Source organism: Heloderma suspectum, chromosome 17 (assembly GCF_057233095.1).
Source record: "Heloderma suspectum isolate Gila_16-S chromosome 17, 16-S_ref, whole genome shotgun sequence".
NCBI classification, from domain to species: domain Eukaryota; kingdom Metazoa; phylum Chordata; class Lepidosauria; order Squamata; family Helodermatidae; genus Heloderma; species Heloderma suspectum.
In genome coordinates, this window is record NC_139474.1 from 5,756,610 (window position 1) to 5,774,724 (window position 18,115).

The 18,115-nt window shown below is 52.7% G+C and overlaps 1 protein-coding gene across 3 annotated transcripts in view; it reads right to left on the minus strand.

Moving 5' to 3' along the window:
- Window positions 1-18,115, minus strand: part of EHBP1L1 (EH domain binding protein 1 like 1) — a 56,824-nt gene that overhangs the window by 21,363 nt on the left and 17,346 nt on the right. Inside the window, exons 5-10 of one of the 3 annotated variants that reach the window (XM_084823729.1) lie at window positions 15,470-15,648; window positions 14,284-14,444; window positions 11,344-11,379; window positions 9,367-9,480; window positions 7,503-7,848; window positions 826-2,608 (exon numbers count right to left, since the gene is read on the minus strand). In XM_084823729.1, coding sequence (XP_084679855.1) covers window positions 826-2,608; window positions 7,503-7,848; window positions 9,367-9,480; window positions 11,344-11,379; window positions 14,284-14,444; window positions 15,470-15,648 — 2,619 coding nt within the window. The remainder of the gene's footprint in view (window positions 1-825; window positions 2,609-7,502; window positions 7,849-9,366; window positions 9,481-11,343; window positions 11,380-14,283; window positions 14,445-15,469; window positions 15,649-18,115) is intronic. The other 2 variants (XM_084823731.1, XM_084823730.1) reach the window with 2 other exon arrangements.

Below are 18,115 nucleotides of genomic sequence, written 5' to 3' on the forward strand. Positions count from 1 at the left end.
CACATGTTGCTGGGAAAAGCAGAATTCATTTCTGCTTACAACTCCTTGGGTAGTTTCTGGGGATTTTCTGGCAAGGAAAATTTGACAATTTTCTGACAAGGATGTGGGGAAAAAACAGACATACTTCCCACCAGGACCATGAGGTCTAGGAACTTGATTTTTTAAAAAAGAAACGAAATAAGAGTAAATGCGGAGTATCCAAGGATGGAACATTCCCTGACAGTAACGTCTGCATTTGCGCACAATCCAGCAGCTGCAAAGTGGGCGGATCCCCTTTGGTCTATGTTTGCTCATGCATATGTGCTACATGCCACTTCGCCTGTGCCTTACCGGCACCCCACTATGGGTGGGGGCCCAGCTGTTGCCTTCAGGGGAAGGCAACTTGGGCAATATCCCAAGTCCTGAGCCATACTGTGTAGCCCACAGAAGCATACAACTGGGTCTCTGTGGGTTTCCCCACCTAAAACTATATTTCCCCTGCTGGGTTGAAAGGAAGCATGGTACATTTTCTCTCCCAATGACTGCCCCCCAGGCCCATCCCAGCTCTGAGCCCCTGTCCAATTCGACCGCAAAGTGTTCGAAACTCGCCACTCCAGACTCTAACCCATTCAAAGGGATGAGCTTTCGGGGGCCCACAATTTCTCACATTCCCATGGCAACAGTGGCCCTCTGCTCCTACCTCTGTGCCCCCCGCCCCCAAACGTCCCCAATGCACCAGCAGGAAGCACCCAGCCAGAATCAAATGCACATTTAGAGCAGGGAGAAGGGGAGGAAGCAGCCAGAGGCTGCCAATGATAAGGAGAGACCGGGCGCAGAGGTCTGTACCTGGGCTTCCCTTTGTGCTCCAAAATCCAGTGCTGGGCCACAGGGCACAGGGCTCAGCACTGGAGTTTCCTGGCAGGGCCCAGCGCTCCTCTCCTTGGGAGCACAGGGAGCTGGGAGGGGCCCGGCAGAATCCTGAGATGGCGCGGGGCTTGGGGCTGACGTCAGGACCGCCGCTCGCTCACTGTTCCTCAGTGCTGAGTTATACTCGGCTGCACCGGATGCCGTTTCACCCCTGGCATCTCTGCGGTCAGGTAAATTGTGGCTGTGCGGCCCCTCGTGGCCGATCTCCCGCCCGTCTAGGCTGGGGGTCTCAACCTCTGGCCACACTAGGCCCAAAGCCTCAGCGCTCCTCTCCGTGTCTGGCTTGCAGGCCTCCGTTGCCACGGCGTCCAAAACGTTTTCTAGCCATTCCCGCCCGCTTCCTTCCTCTTTGCCGCGCTCCAGTTCCTCTTCTGACGCAACGTGCTCCTCTCCACGAGCTTTCTCTCCTGCCATGTCCTGCACGGCACCTCCAGAAGCTCTTCCCTCCTCCACGTCCCTTCTGCCACCGGTCTCCGCTTTCGCCAATTCCGGCTCCAGAAGCGCCTCGGGTTCTAGCGGACTTTGGCAGCTGTTCTCGGCCACGGCCGTTTCATCCTCTGCTCCCCGGGGCCTGTCCGGGCTGCGCAGAGCAGCAAAGGCAGGGGTGGGCATCTCCACTGGGCCTCCCTCTGCCCCCTCTTCCTTGCCTTCCTCTGCAGGCGAGGGCAGCGATCGCTCTAGCAGGGTCAGAAGGGTGCCACCGTCCACAAACTCCTCCTCTGATGCGCGCTGTGCCTGCTGTAGGAGTGCTTCCGCGGAAATATTTGTCGGAGGGGCAGGACTTTTGGCCGCTTCAGACGCTCGGCCACCCTTGGACTCTGCCTCGCCCCCTGTCCAACGCGCCTCCTGTCGGGGAGGGGGTTCTGGAGGAGGCGTTGAAGATGCCCCCGCCTCAGAACCAGCTCCACAGACTTCATCCTCAGCCTGCTCCCTCTCTGGCTTGGCCAGGAGCTCTGGAGGGGACGTTTCTCCTGCCACAGACCCCGCCTCACTGCCAGAAGGCCCCCCCATGACCACACACTGCTCCTCCTCCATCCCACCCCTCGCCGAGTCAACCAAGGACAGCTCGGCATCTCCGGAAGGCCGTGGCGACCCTCCGCAACCCCCCTCGCGCTCCGTTGCCGCCGATTCCGCCAGGGTGCTACCGCTGGTCAACGCAGGAGCGATTCCTAACGCTGCTGGATCGCCCGCTACACTCTGGGTGCTGCTGGCGACCGGTTCTCCAAAATCCCATGCCGGGGGGGGCGGCCCCATGACAGGAGCCAGAGCCAGGAACGCTGCGTCTGAAGACGACCCCGTGGGACCCGCCCTGCTGGTGAGGGCAACGGGGCTGCGCTCAGCAAGGGCCGCATCCTCCACAAAATACACCACCACGGGATTCTCGGGCTTAGGGGGAGAGGGGGACCTCTCCGCCCAGCTCCTGCAGTCGGATCTTTCCCTTGCTGGGCTACTCGGAGCAGCGGACGCAGTGGTGGGATAAGAGCGGTCCTCTATGGGCCCGGCCACCTCCGACACAAGGCTTGGGTTCTCCGGGGCCACCAGCATCTTCTCCAACCTGCTTTTCCGCACAGGGACGGGCCCGGGTGCAAATGAAGGCAATACAGACACATCTGGGGGCTCGGCGGGGCCCTTGCAGGGGCTTTTCTTCCTGCGCGGTGCAGACACAGGGTTTTGCTCTCTGGGTCTCCAGATATCCACCGGCCTGGAGGCGGGAAAGAAAGAGACGTCCTGAGGATTGGGACTGACAGGGGCAATCTGCCTTCTTCAACCTACAAAATGTTACACAACCCCCTGGAAGGTTGCAACGCCTCACTGTTTCTCGGCCTGTTTCTCGGCCAGAGTTTTACCCCTGGATCATAGTTCTCCTCAGGGGAGAGAACCCCTACGTGTCGAAAGAGCAGCGAGGAGGACCGTGGAACTGCCCTCCCCCTACTGCTCTTCGTGGCCAGCCCCCGCCTCCCACCACCATCTAGAGCATATCGGAAGGAGATGTGCCAGCGAAGAGCTCTGCCATGTGAGGGGTGACCCCGACTGGGCCAAGCTTCCATCAAGACCCCTGGTCAGACAGCGAGGGTGGCAACTCTTGTGCGCAAGGGTGGGTGAGGTGGTCTGCACAGCCCTGCAAGAGCAGCAGCCCCCCCCATCATCTGAAGCCCCATTACCCAGTGGGGGCTGATGGCTCCGATATCTGCGGGGCTGTGAATTCATTCTGGGTTTCAGTCAGAACCAGCCAGAACTCTAAGCAAGCCATCCAATTCCGCACCTTGCATAGCTCCTTTAGCGTTCTGGCTGGTCCTAACTGAGACCCAGAATGGATGCACCTGCCCACTGAAATAGGACCACCAGCCTCCACTGGTTTGCATGCAAATTCTTGGTATCTCCGGTTAAAAGGACCAGGAAGTAGGTGACCGGGGGGGGGGGGGGGGCTTCTCTGCCTGGAACCCCACTGGTTTTCCATGCTGTGATCCTTTGGGTGGCCCTGGGTGATAGCAGCCCTGTGTGGGTTTTGCAGGCTGACAAAAGGAAGCATTGGTAATGGACAGGAAAGAGCAAAGGGATGAGGCCTCGACTGACAGACAGGATAGGAGTAGTGGGGAAACAGGAGACAGAGAGAGAGAGAGAGAGAGAGGGAGGGAGGGAGGGAGGGAAAACCTACCTCGACTGCAAACATTTATTTATTATTAATTAATTAATTAATTAATTAATAATTAATAAATGTTTGCAGCATTTATGCACAACATTCCTATTGTGTAGAACAGGAGTGGCCAGGAAATAGATCAGATGTTTTAGACTGCAACCCCCAATGTTCCTAACTACTGGCCATGCTGGCAGGGGATTCTGGGAATTGAAGCCCCAAACATCTGGAGATCTACCTTCCGCCCACCCGGGGTATAGAATAAATACCTCTAAGCATGGTAAGCCAGACTCCAACGCAACGTTTCACAACCTGGCACCCCCCCAGATGTGTTGGACTACAAATCCCATGATCCCCCAGCCAGCAGAGCTGGAGGGTGCCAGGTTGGGGAAGTTATATGGGGACTGGTATGAACAAGCCGTCCCCACCGCCCTGCTACTGTTTTGAGAAGCCAATGAAGGGGGGGGGGCACGATTTGGCTAATGTTGGGGAGAGACCGCGGGGCTGTGACTTATGGATTTCATACGTCCCCCACCCCCACAATCTGAGCACAGACCTGTGCAAAGGATTCTGGGACGGAGCCACTGAAGACAGTTAACTTGTGGAACTCACCGTCACAAGATGGTGAGGTTCACACGACTACAGGGTGGTTAATAAGCCACCCAGAACCCATGGGCTGTTTTAGGGTTCTGTGGTGGCTTATTAACCACAGCAACAAGCCATCCTCACTGGGTTCACATCACACGGGAAGCCGTGCTGCCCAGGGTAATTATGCTAACCCCCCTGGTGTGTGACCACTGTGCACAGTGGGGGAAATAAGCCCGTTGTAGCTTCCTTCCCTGGCCATGATCGTAGGAACCAGGTTGATGTCTTGACAATACTAGCTTTACGAGGGGTTTAGACAAATTCCTGGAGAATAAGGCTTCTGATGGCTAACATTTCTTGATGGTTAAATACCCCCTCCAGGATTACAGGTAACGTGCCCTCAGGTTTCGAAGGGAAGGGGCCATAGCTCAGCATTAGAGCCTTTGCTTTGCAAGGGGAAGGTCCCAGGTTCGATTCCCGGCATCTCCAGGTAGGGCTGGAAAAAGCCCTGCCTGAAGTGCTGGAGAGCCGCTGCTGCCAGTCAGTGTCGACAATACTGGCCTAGATGGACCCATGGTTTATACCAAGTCAGCTTTCTATTTCCTTATTTAAACCAGCCCTTTATTTAGAATCATGAGGACTGGAACCCTTCTTTTTATGGAAAGGACCATAGCTTGGTGGTAGAGCCCCTGCTTTGCATGCAGAAGGTCCAGATTTGACTCCCAGCATCTCCAGGAAGGACTGGAAAAACCCCTGCCTGAAACCACGGAGAGCTGCTGCTGCCAGTCAGTGTCGACAAACTGGGCTAGATGGACCCAGGGTCTGACTCAGTTTGAGACAGCTTCCAGTGTTCCTACTTCCCTCATGTCCTGTGTGTTGGCTTCCCAGCGACATCTGGTTGTCCACTGAGAGAAACAGGATGTCGGACTAGCAGGGTTCTTCTTAATTGTTTATTCTTATGTTTACTGCTTAAATCTTACAAAACTCGTTGCCCAAAAGCAAATCCTCAGCCTTCTTAAAGCAATTCGGCCCATCCTGTTGTTATTCTCTTGCTCAACAACAGAACTTCATAACTCAAAAGGTTTCACTTCTCTCTCCTGTTGTTGTTGTTAAAAAGGCAGCCCTCCCTTTAATGCAGCCTTCCCGACCTGGCACTTGCAAGATGTGTTGGACTACAACTCCCATCATCCCCGAGCTGTCTCGGGGATGATGGGAGCCACTGTCCAACACAACTGGGGGGTGCACAGGTTGGCGTATGGTGGTTTAATGCATCCCACCCCTTGCAATCCTTCACTTAAGACAGGAGTGCAGAACCTCGGGTTTTGGGGCCAGTGCAGAAAATCCGGCCCTCGGACAGTTCCCTAGAAAGCCACGCCCCGTTCCCCTGGCCCCACCCCTTCCCCCCAACTACCAATCATTTGTGGTTTCCTGGCTTTTGTGCAGTTTTTTCCCCCTTTCTAAAAGGCTGAAATGCCTCTCCTAAGAGTCACCAGCAGGGAGGGCTTTCAGCTAAAATATGCGGGTATTTTTGGTAATTCTGCACCCCTGACTTACAAGCAGAGAGTAGAAAGGGGTCAAAAGGGGGCTGAGTTCCACCCTCCCACACACACACATACACACACCTTCCCCCATGCTGTTAGAAGGGGAGGGGGCAGCCACACTCCTAGCCCCCACTCACAGAACAAGAGACACGATTCAGACCCGGAGTGGTCCACGCACAGGGGGGCACCTATGTAAAGACGCGTGAGGTTGAAGCAACTGAGGGCAGTTTGAGCATGTAAGTGAAGCCATGCGCTGTGGGGAGGGGGGAGGTGAAACATGGCCACAACGGCCCATCTGATCTAGAGGAGAAGGAGAAGTTCCTCCCCAGAACTGAAGCCGGCAAAGAAATTTAGTTGAGGCTCATTTGAAGGAGCAGCGCATGGAAGTATGTGGCGGGGTATGCTTGCCATGGGGCAGTGCAGTGTCCTGTTCCCTCCTCATGTGCCCCTGTCCTTCTAAATGGCAGACTTCCCCCCCTGCCCCAAACCCTGGCATCTTACTTCCCATTCCTCCTGCAAGCAAACTTCTCTTTTCTCCCTTTGGGTGGGTCAGTCTCGCTTCTTCCGAGCGCTGGGGGTGGGGTAGGACAGAGAGAACCTAAATCTGGAAGGCACCCTCTCTCCACCCACCCACCCTGAAGAAAGGAGAAGCAAAACTAACAGCTGTCGGTGTTAACTCTGCGCCTAGGCCGCCACATGCATTGGAGCCCGCCTGAAACAGAGGCGCCTTCCTCCGCTCCCTGCGTCTGGCGGTGGAGAGAGGGGAACCCGGGGCCAAAACAGAGACCTGGCGTCAAATGTGTGAATCGGGGTTTAAAAGATTCTGAGTCCAGCCGCTTAGGACAGAATGTTTCAGCTGCTAATTTATACCTGTATATGCACATTTAGAAATGATTACGAGGATTTCTTTAAATTTCACAAGAGCCACTTGATTTCTCATCCAAATCATCTCAGATAAAATAAGTTCTTCAGTTAGTTTCTATCCCAAGCCAAGGGGAAAAAAGTTTACTTTTTTTTATGCAGGGGAAAAGTATTTTTTTTGGGGGGGGGGCAGGTTGCTGAACATGGAGAGAGGAGATTTAAACTTTTCCTCCCCAGCTGTCATCTCACTTGAAAAACACATGGGAAAACGCTTATTTTGGCACCAAGGGATACTCAGGACCCTGTGAAATGGATTCAGGAATGGGCCAAGTAATAGCCCTGGTGTGAATGCATTTCATGCATTGGTTTATTTTTTCTTTTAACAACAGCAGCTGCAGAAACACAGTGTGTGGGGAGGATGGGGTTAGCCCTTTCTCCTCTTCCATGGGCCCTGCCAAAAATCTCACCCCCCAAATGACCAAAGCTGCTTTTAGTCCCTGGGAGAAAAGGTTCCACTGGGTGCGAATTGTTAAAAGGCAAAAAATATGACAGACACGTTAAATGCGATTGAGAGGCAGTGCGGTGTAGTGGTTAGTGTTTGGACTGGGACTCGGGAGACCCAGGTTCTGGTCCCTACTTGGCCATGAAGCTCACTGGATGACTTTGGGCCAGTCACCGACTCTCAGCCTAACCTACCTCACAGGGCTGTTGTGAGGATAAAAATGGAGAAGAGGACCGCCACGTAAGCTGCCTTGGGCTCCTTGCAAGAGGGAAAAAGCCGGAGTATAAGTGCAATAACAAATAAATTATAAAAATAAAAAAGCCCTCATTTAAAGTCACGCCTGTTTCGCCCCTTCCCTGCATTTCTTCACTCCTTGCTCGTACCCCGTTAGATCCCCTCCTTCTCTCCGATTCAAGAACAGGACCCAGGCATCCGGGCTCACACACCCTCCCCCCAACGAAGCAGCACTCACCTAACTTCAGCGTTGCTCGACGAGGACGACAGCCCCTGTGGCATCTCGGATCCCTCCACTTCCATCTCCTCTTCGGCCCCCGTTTTTGCGGACCCTGCGGAAGCTCCCGTCATGCGGTTCCAGGCGCCCGGCCCTCTTGCGATGGCACTTGCTCCTCCCGGCCACGCACCGCTCGCCCCTCCGTGCCCCACAAGCCCAGCACGCTCTGGACCACTTACTGGCAAGGGTGTCGTGGCTGCCAAGGGGACGGCGGGGGCTGGCTCGGCTGCAGGACTAGCCACGTCCCCGAGGGCTTTGCTCCTGCCGTCAATGGCATCGGCCGCTTGCTTGGGGACCTCAGCGACGGCTGCAAGGAGAAGATAGCAAAGCCCGGGTGTTTTCATGGCTGGCCAAGGGTGTCGCTAGGCACTTGAAAGATCTGGAGCCAGGCCCAGAGCCAGGACACAAATCTGCATGAAGCCTGCATATTCTGCTGGATCTGTCTAAAAAGATTTCTGGGCCACCGTCAAGGGTGGACCCTCTCAAGGCCGCGTACAGGATACATGTATATCTAGATTCAGATCAATATGAATATCTATGTATGCAAATTTAGAAACCATTACTAAGATTTATTTAAATGTCACAGGAGCCAAAACCAGCCCATTCATTTCTTGTCCAGATCACTGCAAATCAAATACAATTCCATTCATTTGCACGCTGCCCGAGATCATCTTGGACCAATGGAAAAAGTTTTTTCTAAGCATAATTGCCATCCAGGAGAATATCTTTGGGAGGGAGGAGGGGTTGAACCAATCGCCCTTGAAAATCGCCCCCTGCATGGCAGTTGAGAGTGCTATCCTATGATCCCTGGGCGAGTGTCCCAGGGACCACAGGATGGCTTGGGAAACCCCTCTGAGGTTGGAGGCTCCAACCTTGGAAGGGGGAGTCGGAGATCCAACCCCAGACCCCTCCCCTTTGCAGCCAGTGCAGAGAGAACCGCACCGGCTGCTTCTTCAAAGTCAGAAAAGCGACCGAGGAGGAGGAGGAAAGGGGGTGTTCCGGTGGGCAGGGAGGGGACTGTAGAGGCCATTTTAAAAGCTTGAAACGTCTCTCCTAGGTTTGAACCAAAGTCATTCTGCATGCAAAGTAAGCACTCTGCAATGGTCTCCCCATCAGGACTTTCCTGACTGAGCCCCTAGCATGCCACTGACAGTCAGAATAAGAAAATGAAGCTAGATGGTCCAGCCATGGTCTGGAACAGATTATCAGGCAGCTTAAAATATTTACCGGTCCTCATTTTTAATCCTCTCCACCAAAAACTGCATTCCTTTCCCCCTTCCCTCTTACACCACTTCTCACCCTTGCCGGGAGAGAAATGCAACCCAGGATTCATTACTCTCAGGGGTCTCCAATGTTTTCGGGCCGGTGGGCACATTTGGAACGTGGAGGGAGTGTCCTGGGTGCTCTCACAAAATGGCTGTCATGGGGAGGGTTTGCCCATTCATAAAATGGCTGCCGTGGCGGGCATGGCCAGTGGCAAAGCATTCAGTTTCCCGGGAGGCAAAGAGGTGAGACTAAAGGAAAAGTAAAACCTGCCCAAGAACCAAAGTCCAAGGCAGAAGTGGGGTCTGAGCTCCAAAACACGAGACCTCTCTTTTGAACCCAGATAAAGATGGCGCTGGAAGGCAGCACTTTGCTTTGCAGCACGCCAGCTTCCCAGTTAATTACATCTTAAGCAATAAAATAAAAATCAGGGCGCCATGTTGCAGAACCCAGCATTACTCTCCACCTCCCCTTATTCTCCTCCACTAGATCTCCCCTCCACCCAGCCTGCCACTTGGAGAACTAGAAACAGCCATGCACAATCACCCCTGCCTCAATTTACCTTTCTTCCTGAAGGTCCTGGAAGGGGCAGTGGTTGCTGATCCAGTCTGGCTTTTGCTCTGAGCAGATGTCTCCTCCTCTTCCTCTGCCAGGGTGTTCAAATCCCGTGAAGCGTCTGCGTTAGGAGGAGGAGAGGCGGCATCAAGGCCAAAAAGAAAAGGAAAACGGGGGGGGGGGGGGCATCAGAGAAGGCAAGAGCTTTAATACAAAAGCTCAATAGGGCCAATCGCATGAAGCTGAATGGTGGGAGATTCAGGACAGACAAAAGTCAGGACTTCTTCACCGTACATAGCCAAATTATGGATTTGCTACCACAAGATGTAGTGGTGACCACCCATATGGATGGCTTTAAAAGAGGATTAGACAGGAGAAGGCTATCAATGGCTACTAATCCTGATGGCTATGTGCTACCTCCAGTATCAGAGGCAGTATACTGGGGAATGTAAGCAGGAGGCTGCTATTAAACTCAGGTCCCTTTGGCATCTGGTTGGCCACTGTGGGAAACAGGATGCTAAATTAGACAGGCCTTTGGTCTGATCCAGCAGGGCTCTTCTTAGGGTCTTATAGTTATACACTTCGTTTCTGCCTGTCCAGAACACCAAATTTGGCTATACCTGCCCAAAGACCTCCAGCATTCTCTGTACAATCACAGAGTTGGAGGGGGCCTTATTAGACATCTAGTCCACATCTTGTCCCTGCTTGATGTGCAAGCTTGATGTGTAGGCAATCAAGACCTAGAGCATCCCTCGGGCACCCTTTCTCTCGTGCGACTCCTTATATCTGGAACTGCCTCGCAGAGGGCCATCTCTTCCTCTCCCCCCATCCTTCTTTCCAATCCCTCCCCTTCCCCATGAAGCCTGTGACTTAATCCGTTAGTGCCCTTCCCCAACTGAAACAAAGTCACAGTGACCGAGTTCGCACAACACACTAAAGCTGAGCGTGGGCTGTTTTCGAACCGTGGGTTGTTTGCTGAAGCGTGGGTTAGGGTGTTGTCTGAACCCAGGGCATTTTCCCGAGGGTGGCTTGTTAACCACGCAGCGTGGCTCCTTTGTCTCGAACAAGCCGCCCTGACAGCCCATGGTTTCTTGTGGGGTTGTTCAGGGTGGTTAATGAGCCACACTGCATGGTTAACAAGCCACCTTGCAGAAAAGGTCCTGGGTTCAGACAACACGCTAACCCACGCTTCAACAAGCAACCCACACTCAACCACTCAGTATGGGTTAGCGTGTTGTGTGAACAGCCCCAGTATATGTATGGTGATGTAGTGGAGTCAGGGCTCATAGGGATGTACCGCTGGCACATTTTTACTAGCAGGGACACTGGACTCAGACGTCCCTGTTCCCTCCGAATGTAGCTGCAATCCTCACAGTAGCTGGAGGGAAATGAATTTCCCAGCAAAAATATATTACTCCTTGTTGCAATGTAAATGATTTGGGGTGGCTTAGTCTGGAACGGGCAGTTAAGACCCATTCGCTTTATGAAAGGCCTGCTCCTAGCGCATGAAAACTCCTAGAACTGGTTTGCTGATATGGATCAACGCGGCTGCCTGCAACTTTGGGCTCTCCTTGGGGTCATGTCTATGGAGACTGTCATGATGTGTGCCTGCACTTCCAAATTGACCACTCTGCCACTGTACATGTACCCACATTACATCTGCCCCTTGTTATCCACTCTGCCGCTTCATTTCCTCCACTTCCTCCGTTATCTCCCCACTGCGAAACCAGACTGTGAGCTCCGCCCACCCGCAGGAAGAACGGAGCGCGTCCCGTTACACCACACCACGTCAATCCAGAACAAGGAACACCCCCGGACAAGCAGCTGCAATGGCAAACGTGAGTGAGAACTACCACCGGTCCCACAAGTGCAGCCTGGAACACCAGAGGGTGAAGGGCCCCCTGCCCTAGTTGGGAAAATGGGGATTAAAGGGCGGCGAGAAAAATTGGGGCGTGTGCCCGACACAACCGGGAAAGGGGCCTACCTGAAAAATAGTCCGTCAACACGTTTTTGAGGAATCCTGAACATACGAGACAGACAGGAAGAGAGAGAGAAAGCAGAGCATGACTAGAGGTCGAAGCAAATGTGAGGCCCCCGGAGGAGGCATTGGAGGGCGAGAGCGATGGTTAAAGGGTGAACTCTAGGAGGAGAGCAATAAATAAAGGAGACATCTGAAAAGCACATGCTTGGTTACCGTCGCGTCCAGCAAGAAGGATGCAGCCAACACCTCCTGAGGGGGAGAAAAGAGAATCCAGAAAGCCAAAGGATATTCAGTGGGGATGCGCACGGGGCTTGTGTTGTACAATTGGAAATTCTGCGACTGCGCTACACAGGCGTCGGAGTTTGTATGAAGAACAGGGATCAGCCCCTCCATCCCCTTTCCCTGACATCATCACAGGAATGCAGGAAGCCAACTTATACCAGGTCAGAGCATTTGTCCATTTGCCCCATGTATTTATTATTTCTATTAGTCCCCATAGCCTGTGGTCTTTGGGCAACGATCCTGTTCAGTCTCTTCCCCCATCCCCTGCTTTTTGTACCACCTAGCCCCATGAAGAGTTTGGTGAATTCAAAAGCTTGTGGAATTTTACTGCGATGCTTTATACGTGGGGCTGCCTTTTAAAACGGTCCGGAATACTTCAGCTAGTCCAAAATAAGGCAGCAAGATTGTTAACAGGGACTGGCCAACAAGATCACATTACGCCAGTACTTTTCCAGCTGCACTGGCTGCCAGTCCACATCCGGGCCCAATTCAAAGGGCTGGTATTAACATTCAAAGCCCTTAATGGCTTGGGGCCAGGTTATCTGAAAGATGGCCTCCTCCCATATGTGCCTGCCAGGACCCTAAGGTCATCCTCAGCAGCCCTTTTCCATGAGCCCCTGCCAAAGGAAGTGAGGTGGGTGGCTACCAGGAAGAGGGCCTCTTCTGCTGTGGCACCCCGGCTGTGGAATGAGCTCCCTAGAGAAGTTCGCCTGGAGCCCACGTTGTACTGCTTCTGGCACCAGGTGAAGACGTTTTTATTCTCCCATGCATTTTAGCATCCTAGTCTTTTAGCTTTGGCGTTTTAAATCTGTATTTTAATTCTCCGCATTGCTGCTAGATTTTATTCTCGTTGTACTGTTATATTGTGGCTTTAAGCTTTCATATTTTACATTGTTTTATGCTGCGTTTTGTGGTTTTAATTTTTGTGAACTGCCCAGAGAGCTTCGCCTATTGGGCAGTATAGAAATGAAATATATAAATAAATTTGGGTTGGTCCTAAGAAAGAAATTGCTCAACTATGGACTTCGGATGTTTATTCTCATTGACCAGCGCAGCTACGTCTGATTTTTTCCAGATCCTTTTAATGGAAGAGGCGACTGAACCTTGGACCATTTGCATGCAAGGTCCAGGATGGATGAAATGAGGTATGGAACAGAGGCAGCTGCCTAATTCCAGGTCAGTCTATTTGTTCATCCATCCCAGCGGTGTCTACTCTTGATCCTTTTAAACCGGAGATGAACCTGGGACCTTCTGTCTGCAGAGCACGCACTACAGCCTCTCTCTATAATGTCAGTTTCATTTAAAAACAAAAACATGGAAGCAAGATTCTAGCCCTTATGCCAGGGGTGTGGAACCTCTTTCAGCCAGAGCACCAAATTTAATTTCAGAAAAGCTCTCCATGGCCACGTTCCAGTGGTGGGTGTGGCCAAATGCAAAAGGGGTGGGACCAAAGGACAAAAAATACTAGCATATTTTAGCTTAACGCTCTTACTGTCAGTCACTAAGCCCTAGGAGAGGCATTTCAAGCTTTTAGAATGGGGGGGGGGGAACTGCACAAAAGCCAGGAAAACAGCCGGTGGTTGGGTGAAAGGGGAAGGCGGCGTGGCCCACAGGGGAATCCAAGAGGGCCAGACTGGGACCCCAAGAGGGCCAGATTTAGCCGCCAAGCCTGAGGTTCCCCACCCCTGGTTTACAAACTGCCTTTCTTCTGGGCAACAGGCCTCCAAAGCAGCTGACAGCAGGAGAAAACAACACACAACGACATGTAACTGGAATAAAAATAGTAAAACCTATAAAATCAATTACAACTGTAAGCCAAAATGGTTTTTCTATCATCATCAAAGAGTAACAAGTGGCAGCCAGAAAAATAACAGCCCATGATCCTACCACCACCCCTTTCAAAGAAAAATAAAAAAGGGAAGATCTCAAGTTGCCTACAGAAGGAGAAGAAAGAAACCATCTGCGCCTCCCTGAAGAGGGTTGTCCAAAGACAAGGCGCCACCAATTACTAGTCCCTGGCCTCAACAGCCCCCCTTTCTTCTGATGGTGAGGACACCTAGATCAGGTTCTCCAAAAATGACCTAGCATTTCAGCAGGCTGATACACGGACCTTCAGATATCCTACCCTCAACTGTTTAGGGCAGACTTCCCCAACCTGGTGTCAAACACATCTGGAGGGTACCAAATCGCCATGCTGGCTGGTTTAGGGTTTTGCCACCGTTTTGTTAAGTTTTCCTAAGCAACATTATTGGTGATTCAAACTACGCCTGACAAGAACAAAGCTTTGCTTCCAAAAAAGAACCTAAAACACACTGCAAGCCCTCAGAGGCTCTTCGGGCGAATAATGTACAAATCAGCACTGCAGAACCGAAGCGGGCAAAAAGCCAAGCAGAGAGCTCCCGGCAAGACCTCAGCTCACCTGCAAGTGGACTGAAACGGACTTTGGCAAAGCCGAGCAACCAGATCGCTGCGACTCCAAATCTCGCAAGGAATGGATTCGCTTCGCTTCGCCGTGGGGCAAAGCGGTGGAAAGGATGGCGGGGGTGGCAACTTCCAAGATCGAAGGGGAAAGCGCTAATCCCCCTCTTTGGCTGACTATAACAGATCCGTAGGGCTGACCCCCCAAAGTGTGACAGTTCCGGCAAGGAAAGATGCCCCCACCTTTGGGAGGAGCCCCTGGGCCGGCACCGTTCTCTTGCCGGCTCTGCTTCGAGGCTTCCTCTGCTGCCGCTTCCTCCTCACTGTCAGCAAAGTCATCCAGGTTGCCGATGTCGGAGGGCTTCACACTCATCAGACTGGCCAAGCTTTGCATGTCTTCATCCCTGGGAGGCCAAAAAGGCAGACGGAGGTCACAAGGGAGATGCCCTTTAATCAACGTACAGATGTGTATGTGTGAGGCTCCTGGCACCCACCCCCAGCCAGAATACTTTTAGCTCAAAAGCAACTCTCCTGCTCCCTTAGAACCCATTCATTTTTGAAGATCCTGTTATAGCAGGCACGGGCTGGATACGGCCCACCGGGATTTCCTGTCCACCCCACACGTCTACCCAGAAGTACACATGAGCAGCATGTCTACTCACAAGTAAGCAGGACTGACTCACTCAGAAGCGTCCTCCCCAGCCCCCCCCCCCCGCCCCCGGTGGGGAAAGCTCTTAACTCCGATCAGCAGCTGATCGGGGGATTTTCCCCTGCTGAACACTGAAAAAGGCTCCCTTTCTCAGCGCTCAGCAGGGAAAAGCTCTCATTAGCTGCTGATCGGAGAGCAAGGTGCTTCCCACTCGGAAGAGGTGGTGAGGCCTGGAGAGGAAGATGCTGAGTGAGTCAGTCCTGCTTACATCCGAGGCTTGTCCTGCTTGCTTGTGAGTAGACATGCTGCTTCTGCGTACTTCTGAGTGGACGTGCAGAGGCTTGGCATTTGGGATGTTATTTGAAAGTGCTGCTGAGCAACCCAGTCCTGCTTACTTCTGAGTAGGCATGCAGAGGCTTCCCCTGCTTACTTCTGAGTAATTACTGCTTACTTCTGATTCCTCACCCCTGAACTATAGGAGCATGGGAGGCTGCCCGATGCTAGCTCAGTCTATCTGTCCGTCTAGCCCAGTGCTGTCGGCTATCTAGGATCTCAGGCAGAGAAGGTGTTTTTTCCCCATTACCTGCTACCCTATTCTTTTAAGTGGAGATTCCTGGGATTGAACCTGGGACCTTGTGCATGGAAAGCAGGTGCACTGTCATGGGGCTATGATCCCTTCCCCAAAGGGTGCAGAACGCTAGATTCCAGGCCAGGCTTTTGTTAAGGGGCGGGGGCATCCTCCCACCACGATCCCGGTCTCCCTGCTAGGGCAGCACTCACGTGGCTTTCCCCTCACGCAGGAACATGCAAGAAAGTGTGAGCTGGAGTGTGGCTGCCACCACCTTCACCGACCGTGGCTTCAGCTTCAGGTTCAGGTCCACCTGGGCGGGCGTGGGGCTGGCAAAGCGCTTGAGGTTCACATCCACCGAGGCCAGGACCTTGCGCTGACCCTTGGATTCCTGGCATGAGGGTTAATGGTCAGGATTTCTACAGGAAAACATGACATCCCTGCCCCCCCCACACACACTTTCCTTTTCTGCTTAACCCCAAACCCTTGACTATTCTTCCTCCCATAATGCACTGCTCTCAAAGCCGTTGCTCCTACATACCTCCCCTGGAAGAATCCAAAGCGCCTAACCCACCTACGATCCCAGTAGATGCCAATGCACAGACACCTTTCACACCACCTGCTCTCAAATATTTCCCCCTGTTGCCAGTGACTCTCTGAGCTCAATTCGATATACTGTTTTTTTAATTTATTTGTATTTATTAATTATTACATTTATTAATCGCCCATCTGGCTGGTCACCCAGCCACTCTGGGCGATATACAGCATATAATGAAACAGTTTAAAACAATAAAATTCTACAATAAAAACGTTTTCTAAAATACCCTAACCCACCCCAAATGCCTGCCTGAACAACCATGTTTTTAATGCACGGCAGAAGCTCATTAAAGAGGGGGCATGGCGGAGTTCCCTAGGGAGGGAGTTCCACAGAGTGGGGGCCACCACAGAAAAGGCCCTCTCCCTCGTCCCCACCAGTCTAGCTGTCCTGGCTGATGGGACAGAGAGAAAGCCATCCGAGGCTGATCTTGTTAAGCGGCCTGTCTGGTGTTGCTGGAGGCTCTCCTTTTTAACCTTTAAAGCATAGGTGAGCAGCTTGTGCCCCTCGGCCTCATTTCAAAGGCCTTCTGTAAGCAATCAGCTCAGACCTGTGGCAGGAGTGATCTGTCCCTCTCCCAGCAGCCCATTGGGAAGGGAAGAAGAGACGGGGGGGGGGAGGGGTGGTGCAGACAGAGAGAAAGGGATGGCAGAGGGAGAGAGAGGGATGCCAGAGAGAAAGACAGAAAAGGGGATGGGAGAGAGAGAAAGAGAAGGGGATGGCAGAGAGAAGGGGGTGGCAGAGAGAGAGAGACAAAGGGATGGCAGAGAGAGAAAGGGAAGGCGTGGCAGAGAGCAAGGTAGAGAGGAGGGGATGGCAGAGCGATAACCTGGCAGGTGACACACGGCCTGGTAACTGCGAGGCTGGACTACTGCAATATGCTCAATGCTGGGGCTTCTTGTCTGGAAACAGCTGCCAGTCCAGAATGGAGCACGTACGCTCTGGGCACCTTTCTCACCTACTTGTGAACAGTTTCACGTGTCGTGGCCTCAATTCAAAGTATTGGTTTTAACCTTCAGGGCCTTCAGCTCTCTGTCTCCTGGATATCTAAAGCACCCTTCCCCAATCTGGTGCCCTCTAGCTGTGCTGGACTACAAGCCCCATCACTACAACTCCCATCGTCCCCAACTATCCCATGGCAAATGCTCATATAACGCATGGGTGGGGAACCCCTTTCAGCCCGCGGGTTTCCATTTCAGAGAAGCTCTTGGGGGCGGCGGTCCAGGGGTGGGTGTGGCCAAAGACAAAAGGGGTGTGGCCGAAATACAAAACATAACAGCACATTGTAGCTTAAAGCCCTTCCTGCCAGTAACTAAACCTTAGGAAAGGCATTTCAACCATTTAGAATGGGGGGAAATTGCACAAGGGCCAGGAAACCACCAAAGAATTAGTGGAGGGGGAGGGGGTGTGGCCTTCTGGGGAACCTCAGAGGGCCATACTTGAGCCTTCGGGCCTAAGGTTCCCCACCCCTGGTCTAAAGGATGCCTCTTCCCATATATGCACACCAGTCCCCAGAGACCTGGCAGGGAGGGCCCTGTACGGTAGACCTCGCTGTCAGAAGGAACATGCGTTCATCTGTGGGACCACCATCCCTCCGAAGTGCCCTGCCTCAAGAATCCCTCCCACCCACCCTCTTCCTGTGCGCATGAGACTGAATACAGGTTCCTTTACTGAGAAGGCACCTGCTGTTTACTTTGATCAGCCCCTGTGCACAGCGGCTTAAAACTTATTTAAAGCTCAGGCTGCCATTTTATTTGTTCGTGCATTCCTCTGTTTTCCCCCCTTTTGTATTTATGGCATTTCCTTCGATGCGTTTTATGGTTGGCTCATAAGCCACTTCGGGGGCGAAGACTGGCTGCGTGGCAGGATAAAAATCTATGTTGTAAATAAGGTCCCGCTTTGCTTCCCGAAGTGAGGGCGTAACTTCTAAAATCAAGGGGGGGACGGGTATGTGGGGGGGGAGAGAGCTCTAATCGCCCTCTTTTGGCTTTCCAGCTGTTGGCCAATATAGGTCTGAGGGGCTGAGGCATTCGTAGGAAGGAAGGAAGGAAGGAAGGAAGGAAGGAAGGAAGGAAGGAAGGAATTAAGGGACACCCCCACCTGTAAGTAGGTAAAACCTTGGAGTCCTCTCTTCTAGGAACATGAGGGCAGTAAGAACATCGGAAGACGCCTTCCACTGAGTCAGACCCTGGGTCTACCTAGCCCAGTATTGTCGACACTGACCGGCAGCAGCAGCTCTCCAGAGTTTCAAGCACCAGTTTTT